General features: G+C 48.4%; 1 protein-coding gene across 1 annotated transcript in view; it reads left to right on the forward strand.

The window, feature by feature from the left end:
• LOC307064037 (uncharacterized protein C1orf94) overlaps positions 1-13,440 on the forward strand; it is a gene marked incomplete at both ends in the record, with an annotated part of 49,537 nt that overhangs the window by 1,291 nt on the left and 34,806 nt on the right. The window contains 2 exons of the mRNA XM_079720463.1: positions 10,491-10,646; positions 11,166-11,492. Coding sequence (XP_079576589.1) covers positions 10,491-10,646; positions 11,166-11,492 — 483 coding nt within the window. The remainder of the gene's footprint in view (positions 1-10,490; positions 10,647-11,165; positions 11,493-13,440) is intronic.

Genomic DNA, 13,440 nt, shown 5'->3' on the forward strand with positions numbered 1-13,440 from the left:
TGCGCTAGATATATACACCTGAGTGGACTGTCCCTGGCTTGATGAAGGCAGATGATAAATAAACAATTATATATAAGGTGACTAATTAAAGATGCTATAAAGAAAAAGTCCATAGTTGCTGTGAGAAGGACTACACGGGGCATACCTTAATACCTTAAATAGGTGGTCTGGGAAGGCCTCTCTGAGGTGGTGACCTTGAAGGTGGGATTGAAAATTAAGATAAACAGCCATGCAAAGAGTTGGGAAAAGGAAGGGCAAGGCCCTGAAAAGGGAGGGGGACTGGGAAAGGCAGCTGGGTCTGGGTCAAGGTGAATAAGAGGGGACACCTAAGAGAGGAGGGAGGGGATGGGACCAGAGCCAGATCATGCAGAGTCTTTTAGGGGATGATGAGGGGATTGGATTTTAGTCTTAAAAAGGGGAAAGTACAAGGTGTATTCATTTGCTGGGGCTCCTGCCATAACAAATAACAAAGGACCACATACTGAGTGGCTGAAACAACAGACATGTATTGTCTCAAGGTTCTGGAGGCTAGAAGTCCGAGATCAAGGTGTCTACAAGGTTGGCTCCTTCTGAGTTTGCTCTCCTTGACTTGTAGATGGCATGTCTTTTCCCTACATCTTTACATTGTCTTCCCCCTGTACGTGTCTGTGCCCAAATTTCCTCTTCTTATAAGGACACCAGTCATAGTGGGTTAGGCCTCACCTCACAGATTTAGTTTTAACTTAATCACCTCTTTAAAGCCCTGTCTCCAAATATAGTCACATTCTGAGGTCCTAGAGGTTAGGACTTCGACATAGGGAGGGACAGAATTCAGCACATAACAGGAGAGGTCTTTACAGATGGAGGGAAGAGAGAGAAGAAAAGCATGCCAGTCAGAAAATAGATTTAAAGAGATGCCCATCAGGCTGCGTGGAGTGTGACTGCTTTATCAAGAAGTAGTCTGAGTGCTTCCCTGGTGGCACAGTGGTTGAGAGTCCACCTGCCGATGCAGGGGACATGGGTTCGTGCCCCGGTCCGAGAAGATCCCACATGCCGCGGCGCGGCTGGGCCCGTGAGCCATGGCCGCTGAGCCTGCGCGTCTGGAGCCTGTGCTCTACAACGGGAGAGGCCACAACAGTGAGAGGCCCGTGTACCGCAAAAAAAAAAAAAAAAAAAAAAAGTAGTCTGAAAAGGTGCATGGCTCTGAAGACTAAAGGTGGGGACCCTGAACATTTGCAGGCCAAGAGAGAGGCAGGGGTCCAAGAGATAATAATAGCCCTCCCCTGTCTAGCCTAGGAGAGTGTGACTCAGCCCAGCCCCCAGGGCTGTCTCCCTGCCTACCCACTCCTGTCTCCCCAGGAGCAAGAGGCAGCCATGGGTCAAGGCCTCTCCACAATATCACATTGCAAAAAGCCCAATGTGGTGTGGTGACTCGCCAAGATAAGCCTAATATCCAGATAAGATCAGAGTTGGTTTTAGAAAGAAAACAAGGCCTGGTGCTCTGGAGAACTTGGCCTGATTCAAGTAGGGGCTGCACTCTTGATGCCCTGAAAGTTTCATTCTGACCTAAGAAGAAAATAAAAGAACCTGCTGAAGCTGAGAGAGAAAATGAGCCGGCAAATGGATGCTCTAGTAACGAAGGCAGAAATGGAGGCTGAGGGCTGGGTAGGACGGCAGAGAAGGGCTACAGAGCAAAGGCGAGGGCTCAGCGGAAAAGCCTGGGGTCTGAGTGGAGGGTGGGGATTTTAAAATGATGAACGCAATGGGACAGAAACTAGTATTTCCCAAGAGCAAGGCTGTCACCGTAGAGATGACAGTGATCTGCTTCCCAAGGAAAGGTGACAGAAACGGTTCAGGAAGAAAAAGCCCAGGACAAACTTGGGGGAGGCTGTGAGAGCCCCACAATCAGGAGGGGGATGTGAGAAGGGCCCACAGTCTGGACCATTCCTCCAGTGCTACCAAATGCTGGGACCATCGAATTCTAGCATTTCCTGCAGAAAATCCTGTGTTTGTGAAACAAAGAAAGGGACAGAACTCGAGTCAGTGGCAAAAGAGGTCGAATGTTTCCTCTGCTTGTCAGAGGCCATGATCCACAGGAGAGGGGCTATGCTAGGCTCTCATCTCTACTTGAAGTTCCTCCAATCAGCTCTGCTATTGTAGCCCCAACGCCTTCACTCACGCTGCTTCCTCTGAGTGCAATACCATTCCTTCTCTCACTGTGCAGAGGAGATGATTCCTAATCACCCAGCTCAAGTGTTGCCTCCTTCAGGTAGCTTCTCCTAACCAGCACCCGCAACACACACCCTCTGCTTAGTTAGATGCCCTTTGCAGCATGGCCAGCTAGCTGGACGTCAGAACGGTACGCCTCCCCTTCCATTGTATCGAGCAATGGTTCTCCACCAGGGGTGATTTGGCCCCCAGGGGCCATTGGGCAGTGTCCACAGACGTTTCTGGTTGTCACCACTGGAGGGTGCTACTGGCATCTAGTGGGTAGAGATGGTGCTAAACACCTTACATGCCCAGGGAAGCCCTCCTCCACCCCAAAGGTTTATTTGGCCAAAAATGTCAATAGTGCCAATTTATCACTGAGAAGTGGCTGCCTAGCCAGGACTACACTTTCCAGCCCCCTTTGCAGTTGGGTGCAGTCATAAGACAAGGGTTCTAGCCCAAGGAATGTAAGCAGAAGTGGTGTGTGCGTCACTTCAAGGCTTACCCCATAAAATCCTCCCACCCTTATTCGTCCATTTGCTGGCTGGATACAGAGCATTTGGGGTCCCTAGGGGATGGCAGAGCCATGAGATGGAAGAAGCCTGGATCCCAAATCACCCTGTAGAGAAAAGTCACCCACCAGTTTGGGACACCTGAATTGGACTGTTAGGTGAGAAATGATCTTTAACAGCAAAAAGACACCAAAATATTGAGGTGTGTTACAGCAGCTAGCAACACCCTCGTACACCCCTCCATGTTTTTTCTTCAGTATCATTTGCTTACTCCTCACTCATTCTTTTATTTGTGCAGCCACAAACATTAATCTGCACACCAGGCTCTGTGCTAGGTGCTGAGGAAACAAATATAAAGAAGAATAAGACATGACCAGTGGTTCTCGCCTTCAGGCTATGGATAGTTTATTGGGAAAAGAGTTAAACAGCAAAACATAATGACTCTGGGAGAATTACAGGATGTTATGGAAATGAGAAGGGCTTCTAGCTCAGCCTGGGGAGAGGGGCAGGTAAGAAGTGGCACCTTCCAGGAAGAAAGCAGTGTGGGCAAATGCAGGGAGGTAGACCCAGCAAGAAGAATCTGCAGTTCTCACAGCGGTCCAGGGTGCTGGAGGGCAGGCAGCAGGGGCACCGTACCTCTGCTCTGCGACTCCCCAGTCTCTCTGTAATTGACAGCTTTCTCTTTGGCTGCCCCCGCAGTGGACTGGGAGTTCCCTACAGCAGAAATCTTCTGGAGGCCGCCTGAGTCCCTAGTGCCTGTGTGGTGTCTGGCATCCTCTGCTCTTGGATGTCATGCAGGATGCTGTGCCCCAGCCTGCTCACAACTGAACTCACCTACTTCTGACCCTGCACCACAACCTGCCCCTCTGCTCGGTCCCCCATCTCAGGAACCAGGTTCCACTCCACCCAGTTCCTGAGCCAGAAACCTGGGGGGTCATTCTGGCCTCCCCTCTCACTCAGCCCCCACATCCAGGCAGCTCCCAAGTCCTCTAAATTCTGCCTCCTTAGCATCTCCCAGGTCCTAGCCAGGTCCCCACATCTCTCTTCTGGGTTTCTGACAGCAGCCGCATAACAGGGGCCCCCAACTCCGCTCTTGTCCCATCCAACATGTCTTCCGTCGTGCCGCTTTTCTTTTAAAACACTAACCCGATTTCACAGCTTCCCTGCCTTTCCCCGGATGTTTCTCCACGGCCTACAGGGTGAAATCCAAGTTCTCTGCTAGACCCTCCCTTCCTGCCCCTGGCTTCCCCTCTCTCCTGTGCCTCCTGTCTCCCTACTGTCCACCCACCACGCTCGCTCCAGCCATTCTGAGGCCCCTGCACTCCTGAAATGAGCCGTGCTTTCTCTCTCCCTTCACTCTGGGCCTTTGTGCACGCGGCTCCCTCAGCCTGGAATGCTCTCCCCTCCTTCTGTGTCTGGCGTTCTCCTATTTGTCCTTCAAAACCCAGCCCAGACATCAGCTCTTACAAGCAATCTTCACCAGTGCCATTCAGAGTACCTGGTCATGGTGGGCCTTCAGTAGATGTTTGCTGGATGGATGGATGGATGGATGGATGGATGGATGGATGGATGGTTGAGTAGGTGCTCGGTAATGTTTGTGGAATGGACCCAAAGGTGTCTCTCCTAGACTCCATTATCTGAATTCCTTAAAGAAATGCCTTCTCTGGGTTATGATTTAATGTTATGTTGTCTTCAGAGAACCCTGATGTGAGAAACTGACCAACTTAATGGCATTTCTGTCTTTATGAAAACAGAGTTGAATATATGGCCCACTATGTCACTCAGTGTCCTTTATACAAGGACTCATGATAAATTCACGCTTGGGGTTATTTCCAGGAAACATTTTGTCTCTGCAGATGAAGATGGGTAGTCTCTGCTGTCAGAAAATAAAAACCCTGCCTTCCGACGTGTTTCCGTTTTTGCTTTAGCTGACAAATAGGGATACCCAGTTTTATTACCTTATTACCTCCATGCATCCTGACCAGTTCAGGGACCTAAGAGCAGCAACTCTTTCTGCTTTCTTTAGATGGAGTCAGTTCTTGCTTTATCCTTTGATGCTGTAATTTTTACTTCTTAATCTGAAAGCTGCCTCAAATCATCTCTAGTCTAAATCTTAAATGAATGCATACTGGTGACCAACATCCAGGCCTGGAAGTTAGGGATGGAAGGACAGAACACCAAGCTTCTAGTTGAGTGGGACCCCATACAGAGCCTCTCCAGGGATTCTTGGGGCTCCTCTCATGACAGGGGTCTGGCAGGAAGGCCAAGCAGAAGCGGAAGACCAACTGCATTCCAACTCTGGTGCCACCTAACTGGGCCACCGCTGACAAGTCATATCCTTTTCCCCCTCCAACTATGGCTTTCCTTTCCCCTGACTTTACATGGAGATCTCATCAGCCCCCATTTTTACATTAATAGCTAATAACAAGAACAATAATCGATATCTTTTATGGAGGGCACACCGTGCACCAGGCATTGTGCTGGGAACGTTCATAGATGTCCCTCTTTGAAACTCTCCCCCTCCACACCTGTCTAGTGTTTCCATCCCTTTGCAGATGATGAAATGCCAGAGAAGCTGAGCATGTGCAAAGCCACCCTTCAGTAAGTAGCAGAGCAGGAATTCAAATTCAAATGTGTCTGCTGCCACCGCCCAAGCTCTTAACAATCTCCTCACAAATGGGCAAGGATTGGAGGCAATAATAAGGGATGAAATCCCCTGTGGAAATGGTAGGGATCGCTGATGGCGCTGCCAGGAAAGAGGAATCCAGAGCCACAGCTTTGCTTCTAGCCTCCTCTGGTGTCCTTTCCAAAGTCCTGGAAAGGGCTGGCTACTTTAGTTTTTGTTTTGTTTTTCCTTTTTTGGCCTCGATGCTTGGCTTCCAGGATCTTAGTTCCCCAACCAGGTATCGAACCCAGGCCCCCGGCACTGAAAGCCCAGAATCCTAACCACTGGACCACCAGGGAATTCCCAGGGCTGGCTGCTCTGAAGTCAGGTTCAGTTCCTGGGACAATGTCCAGGGGAGGCCCATTCACATGACAGATGGCTACACCCTCCTCTCTTCCTCCTGTTCTGGGGTTTGTCCCTTAAGAAGCCTGCCTGCAGTCTCCCTATGCATGGGCCCCCTCTGGGCGGTTTGACCCTTTAGGCATAATCCACTCTAGGCAACATGTCGCTTTAGGCATCATGTCACTGTATTTTTCAGGGTCCTGCAAAAAGTCTGAGGCCTGAAAGTGTTATTATTAGTAGCTCCACAATACAAAGAAGAAAACTGCAACATTGAAATCAGTAAATATTTAATTAAATGCTAAATGTACCATTATGTCAACTTCATTAACTGTTGAATTTAGTAGTCATAAAAATTTCATTACATCTGATAGGTTGGAGTTTTCTCACCGCACAAGATCTCCCAGGTAGGCACCAAGATTGGTGAGAAATCATAGCTGACCATAAATTAAATAAATTATTCATGGCCAAAAATTTGCAAAAGCAAAATGGCAAAAAAAACCTTTCAATTTTCTTTTACATCCAAAAGGAGATATTTATGGTGAGAGCTGGGTGTTGAAACTATGTTAGAGAACGGACAGGGCCTCCATGAGTAAGCTGTGAATCACCAAAGAACGTAGGCCGTGCCCACCTTTCTGAGTTCTCCATCCTAGCCGTGTTTGTGTCCGTGATGGAAGGAGAGGCTTTGGCTGGAGCATAGGTAGGGAGAGTTGTCTCCTCCTGAGTCTTTCCTGGTTTCAAATAGAAAAGCAAGAATCCCAGAATCGTAAATAATGATAGCTAACATTCACTGGGTACAATGCATGTGCCAGACTCACTATTCTAAGCACAGCTCGTGTATTATCTCAGTTGCCGCAAAACAACTCTATGAGGTCAGTGTTTTATTATCCCTATTTCACAGATGAGCAAACTGAGGCATAAAGAGGTGAAACAACGTGCTCAGGGTAATAGGGGTTCACAAATTGAACCCACTGTTCAAGGTGCTGAAGGTAGAATAGTAAAACCTGGTGCCTGCCTATTTTAGAGCTTGAAGCGAAGCAGTCAATGGTCCTGGACACCATTTCACGTGCTGGGCACAGAGTATATCAGTTTTCCCCACACCTGCTGTGTAGCAGGCACTTCTGGAATGCTTTGCTCCCTTCCTGTGACAATGTGTAGGCTAGAGGTGTTATTCATCTCCTAGCCCTGTGCCTTGCACAATTTTGGCCATGGTTGGTGCTAAAAAACGGACAAAGCCTAGAAAGGCTTAGTTGATGATTCGAGTCCATTCCTCCATCACAAAGCAAATTTTCCCACTACAGCTAAAGTTCTCCCTCCCTGCTCATAGCACAGAAGCTGTTATTGAGAAACTCCAGTGGCATGCACTTCAATGTAATCAACAAGGAAACTAATATACAGCACTTTTAGGTGTCTCTTGTGTGCCAGGTGTTGTTTTAGGGGCTTTCCGTTTGTTAAATAATTAAGTAGTAATAGGACATTTACAATAATTCTACAAAATAGATATTCTTTATTGTCATCCCATTTTACAGATGAGGAGACCAAGTGTTATGAGCTCATGGTGTCCCTCCAAATTCAGATGTTGAAGTCTTAACCCCTAGTGCCTCAGACTCTGAGGTACTATTTGGAGATAGGACATTTAAAGAGTGGTTAAGGTAAAAATCGGGTCTTTAGGGTGAGTCCTAACCCAACATGGCTGGTGTTCTTATAAGAAGATGAGATCAGGACATAGACATGCACAGAGCAAAGACCATATGAAGACACAGGGAGAAGATAGCCGTATATAAGCCAACGAGAGAACCTCAGGAGGAACCAATCCTGCCAACACCTTGATCTTGGACTTCTAGCCTCCAGAACTGTGAGGAAATAAATTTCTGTTGAGTAAGCCACCCAGTCTGTGGTACTTGGTTGTGGCAGCTCTAGAAAGCGAATACACCAAGGCATAGAGTAACTTGCCTAAGGATACATTGCCAGGAAACATGAACTCAGAATTTGAACCCAGGTAGTCTGGTTCTAGAGTCTATGTGTTTTTCAATAATGAAAGTGTTCTCTGTGCTGTCCAAAATGGTAGCCACAAGCCACACATGGTTCTTGAAATGTGGCTAATGTAACTAAGGAACTGAAATGTTAATATTACTTACATTAAAATTAAAATAGCCACATGTGGCTAGTGGCTACCAGATTAGATGTGGTTTGCTTATACTAGCTCTAAGTACTCCACTTAAGTATTTTTTCATTAAAGCATAGTAGATGTATAATATTATATAAGTTACAGGTGTACAATATAGTGATTCATAATTTTTAAAAATTATACTCCATTTATAGTTATAAAGTATTTGCTATATTCACTGTGCCATATAATAGACCATTATAGTTTATTTTATACCTAATAGTTTGTATGTCTTAATCCTCTACCCCTATAATACCCCTCCCCCCTTCCATTTCCCCACTGGTAACCACTAGTTTGTTCTCTATATCTTTGAGTTTGCTTCTTTTTTGTTATATTCACTAGTTCATTGTATATGTGCTTTTTAGATTCCACATATAAGAGATATCATAAAGTATTTTTCTTTCTCTGTCTGACTTATTTCACTTAGCAAGATGCCTTCCAAGTCCATCCATGTTACTGTAAATGGCAAATTTTCATTCTTTTTTATGGCTGAGTAGTATTCCACTATATATAGATAGATAGATAGATAGATAGATAGATAGATAGATAGATAGATAGATAGATATCTTCTTTATCCATTCACCTGTTGATGGACACCTAGGATGCTTCCATATCTTGGCAATTGTAAATAATACTGCTATGAACATTAGGGTGCATGTATCTTTTTGAATTAGTGTTTTTGTTTTTTTGGATATATATCCAGGAGTGGAATTGCTGGGTCATATGGTAGTTCTATTTTTAGTTTTCTGAAACACCTCTATACTGTTTGCCACTTAAGTTTTTTGCAGATTCTTCTAGATACCTCAGCTCTGTGTTCCAAGAAACACACCCCTGTCTTTGTTCTCTATCCCTGGTGTATTTCGTGTTTTGTTCTGTTCTGTTTTGCAATCCTTGGCCCCTGTTGCCTAGTCTCCTGCTGAAGGGGAGAAAGAACAGAAGGAATGAGTGAGCTGGCTAACTTTCCAGAATCCTGTGGCCTGGGCAGTACAGGGTCGTCGGTGTTCTGCTCTAAGCATAGGTGTTAGCCAACCAAATGCCAAGCAGCACAAACACTGAGTGACATTTTCAGAACTATTAATATTTCATCAGAAGTGATCACTTTTCCTTTAAATGCACTATCTTAAAAGGTTTCTACATTCTTAACTATAATTTTATTCAGTCTAGGTCCTCAGAATTTTCCCCAAAGGAACACATCTTCAATTTTATAATGAAAATCAAAGGGGAATCAAGCTCGGATTTTAAAATTTAGAGTCAACATTTCCAGGAACTCAGGCCCTCTGTAAAGAGCAAGGTTGTGTATGGGGCACCTATGGTATGCCAGGCACTCCGTACAGTATGCCATGAATTCATCCAACACAGATTTATGAAGTGCCTACTATGTACCGGAAATGTGATCTTCCTAATAATTTTTAACACCATTTTACTAAAAAGGACCCTTCTCACCCTTCTGCTTCGCCTCCAATGTTACCTTACCTACCCTAAGTGGCCTGCCTGCGTGGTCATCTGATGCTGCCACCTCTTCTCTCCCCATTGCCTCACCTTGTTGGTTAGTTTCCATCAGAGCCCTTATTTCGTCTGTAATTATTACTTATTTACTTGCTCTGCTAGTTGGCGATCTATCTCCCTCCACGAGAGAATATAGGGTCCATGAGAGCAGGGACCATGGCAGTTTCCTTCACCTTCATGCTTTCTCACTGTCCCGCTACTCACCAGCACAGATACTCATCAGGATCTGGGGAATGAATGAAGGATGGGAGAAGTGAAGACAGTTGTTAGGGTCACACAGCAAGTAAGGGGCAGTGTCAGGGTTCAACCCTACATGTACAGACTGCCATCTCGTCTGTTCGTGTCCAGGCTTCTTTCTTCTTTCCCATCCATCCTCTTGCTCATCCTTTACTGGGGAAACACTGGAGGAACAACCATTGACTCCTGGGGCCAGAGAGGCCCGGGCAGACGGAGGTCCCATGTTGGTTCCGAGTTTAAGGAAGCCTCTCCAGTGTGGGGCGGAGCCCACTGAGCAGCAAACAGTTAGCTTAGACCTCCTCTCTGCACCTCCACCCACCTTGGGGACCGCTGAGCCCAGCGCTGGAGAAACCAGTCTGTATCAGTAGCCTGGGGTGCCTGGGTTTGAACCCCAGCTCCCCGCTTCCTAGTGGGCCTTGGACACACCCCTTTAGGACTTTGAGACTCGGTTTCCTCAAATGTAGAACAATAATACATAACGGTACTAACTTCAAAGCCGAGCGCTTGGCACATTGTAAGCGCCTGGTCAAAGGGCAGTTAGGGGTGAAATCAGTGATCCCCCGGCAGGGACCGGCTGGCGTCCAGGTGGGTACTGAGGAGCCCGCGGCGGGGCGAGCCGGGGCAAGGTGCCCTTGACCTCTAATGGGGGAAAGCGCTCTTGGGTCCTCTGGCCCCCGCCCCCGCCCCCACCCCACCGGGGGGCCTGGGGCACAGACCGGATGCAGAGCGCCCCGCGCACCGAGCCGGAGCCGTTGAGAGGAATTCCAGCGCTGGACGGGAAGAGGGTGGGAGCCACCGGCGCTGCAAATCGGCCCCAGCCACCCGCGGAGACAGCTCCTTTTAAGGCCTTGGGACCCTTTCCCGGTCCACCCCGCAGTCCAGGGAGGGGACCGTGGCAGGTGTCTGCTGGGGGCGCCGGGGCGGGCACTCGGGACTGTTCCTGTGGGCGGTTGAGCGGCCAGGAGAGGGGGACCGGAGGGGGCGTTGGGGCGAGCAAGGCGGAGCTCGGCCGGGCGGGAGCCCTTGGCCCTCGGTGGGAGCAGGGTCCCTGGGAAGGCCCAGTGAGAAACCGATGGCGGGATCCCGGAGCCCGGTGCCTAGCAGTGTGCCAGGCCCTCACCAGGTCATCCCCCAGGCTTAGCCAGCGATAATGGGCTGAGCCCCGGGTGCTGCCAGGAGTCAGGGGCCGGTGGCAACGGGAGAGTGCCAGGGACTGTGGGGAGAGCCAGCCCTCCCCTTCCAGCTGTTTCCAGATGTCATTCTGCCCGCCCAGGGGCCTGGTTCCTGAGCTCAGGGGGATTCCACGGTTACTAAACTACTGTATTTTGTTGACTTTTAAATATTTTCTTCTAAGGGAGAAGGGGGTGGGGGGCAGAAGTCAAGAAAGAGCAAATAAAAACAAATCAAAATAAGTACCCCCTCCCCAAAAGGAAGCTGTCCTCCATCCATCACTTACACACAAATCGAAGGCCTCTGGACATAGTCACCTGCTGGACCAACAGCTGCACAGAACTGACCTCCTGCCCCATCCTCACCTCCCTTTCTGGTGAAGGAGGGGAGGTGGTGGACGGTCCCCCTGTCTTCGAGCCCTGGGTGGACAAAGGGGCTTCCAAAAAGAGAGGAAGAGGATGGCCAGTGGGAATGGGCAGGCTTTGTCCTCAGCTCTGGTGGCCAAGTGCCCCTCCGCCCTGGGCCCGTTCCCCAGGTACATCTGGATCCACCAGGACACACCCCAAGACAGCTTAGACAAGACTTGCCATGAAATCTGGAAGAGAGTTCAGGGCCTGCCCGAGGCCTTGCAGCCCAGGACCTCCAAGGAGCAGCTCTCTGCCCCCATGGCTGGCACCCCAAGAGACAATGGCCTCAGCTTCCAAGAAAAGTGAGTGTCCCCTTACGTGACCCAAGGGAGGAGGGAGGAGATGCGGTCTAACCCTCTGGGGGAGTGTTTTGACCTGTTGTTCAGTCTGGTTAAACCCTGAAGGCTGTGTACTTTTCCTCCACCCACCATGGTCCTCTGTCCAATAGGAGCGTTGATTGGGATGCTGAAGTTACCTGAGTGAAGGGCCAGACCAGGGCTGTATTTCTGCTGCCTCTGTACCAGCCCACTCAGGGGACATTTCTTGTCTAAAGTCATTGGCAACTCCAAGGTAGATCTGAGGACCTTGAAAAACCACCCTAGCCGGGGCTGAAGGCTAGAAGTCCGTGGCTTTCCCCAGAGGCAACTAGAAGATCCTTCTCCCCTGCCGCCCTCAAAGGCTAGGCATTGGCACAGATGAGTCTGATGATTTTAAACCACATCTGGAATTCCCTAATACAGGGAGCAGCTGTCCCATTCAGCCTCCATAGAAGCCGCTGCGAGAGCGCACATCAAAATATTTACTGGGAAGGCACTGACATATTCAGAGGACATAACAGAAAATTAAAGCACAGGAAGATGGCTGTAAATAGCCCATTTCCTGGATGGGAAATCCTGTGTCTGGGAAACACAGAGCTAAAAGTTTCTCCACCAGGGCAAAGTTGGGTAGATGTTTTGGGGGACGGATATTAGAAAGGAGAGGGAGGAACAGAGAAGAAGAAAGGACCTCGTTAGAAAAAGCGAGTAAATCCGGCGAGTTATTAATGCCACCACTGAGCACTTGTTTACTGCTTTGCGTCTTCAAAGTGGGCTGCAAACATTAATTAATCCTCCCAGAGTCCCTATGAGGCAGGTATTCGCATCCCCATTTTACAGATGGATTAAGTGTTAATAATTAAGCGCTAATTAAAGACTAAGTGATAATTAAGTGTTACCTCTTCCAACGCATGCTCCAGCTCAGCTCAGAGATGCTCTGGAGTGGGGGAACCCTGCAGGCAATTATGGGCTGAGTCTGGTTTCAGGGATTTCTACACAAGAGCTAAGAAAGGCAAAGCATAACTGCTCCCCAGTTCTGCACTCCATGCTGACCCTTTTTGGGCTTATTTACTTGCTACACATGAAGGCGAAAGGCACTTTGGCTGTTATTGCCTCCCCTGCCCCCTGCTCAGCAGTGCACAGCTGGGATGGGAATGGCCTGTCTACAGCCAAAATCCTGCTGTCCTGCCCTCCAGTGGCACTGAGACCCTCTCCCCTGCCCACTGCCATCTGCTCTGGGACAGGGCCTTAGAGGGGGTCTGTGGGGCTCTGCTCAGCTCTCAGTGGCCAAGGAGCTGATTGGCCACTTTGTGGACCAAGGGTCAGTGGCAATTTCCAGTAGATTGCACCCTCTCTGCCAGGTCACACGGAGTTAATGGAAACAGACTCTATTTCCAGTCTGCACTTGGCCGAAAACTGAACTGGCACACCTTTGGCCAGTCGCTTAACTCCATTTGGCCTTAATTTTCTCATCTGCAAATGGAGGATGATATGGCCTGCCTTGTCCATCTCAGAGTTGATAATGAGGATCAAATATAATGGGGACAGGAAACTGAAAGCTACATTATTCCAGTGAGGCTGTCCCTAAATGCAATTCTCAGGGTTCAGGGGTTTTGGTTGCTGTTTTTGTTGCCTTCAATCTGGGGTTTTCACATTATGCTCATAGACCTTAGGGTGCTTCAGGGGCAACCTGGAGTCAAGTGTCCTGGTTGCTGGGTACCGATCCCCACATCAGCCAGAGCTGTTCGGCTTTTATGGGTTTTTACTTACTGAAGTTCTGAGTAAAGGCTGCATTTGAAAAAAGGGTTCTGCTATGAGAAAAGAGGTAGGAAACCATTGCCTTAGATGAATAAATGATATCATAATCGTGCAGATATCAACCAAGTAGAGCACAGTGAGCTGTTCTTGAAATAAAGGCAGCTGCAATGGTGGAATC

This window comes from Hyperoodon ampullatus (genome assembly GCF_949752795.1).
Source record: "Hyperoodon ampullatus genome assembly, chromosome: 2".
Lineage (NCBI taxonomy): Eukaryota > Metazoa > Chordata > Mammalia > Artiodactyla > Ziphiidae > Hyperoodon > Hyperoodon ampullatus.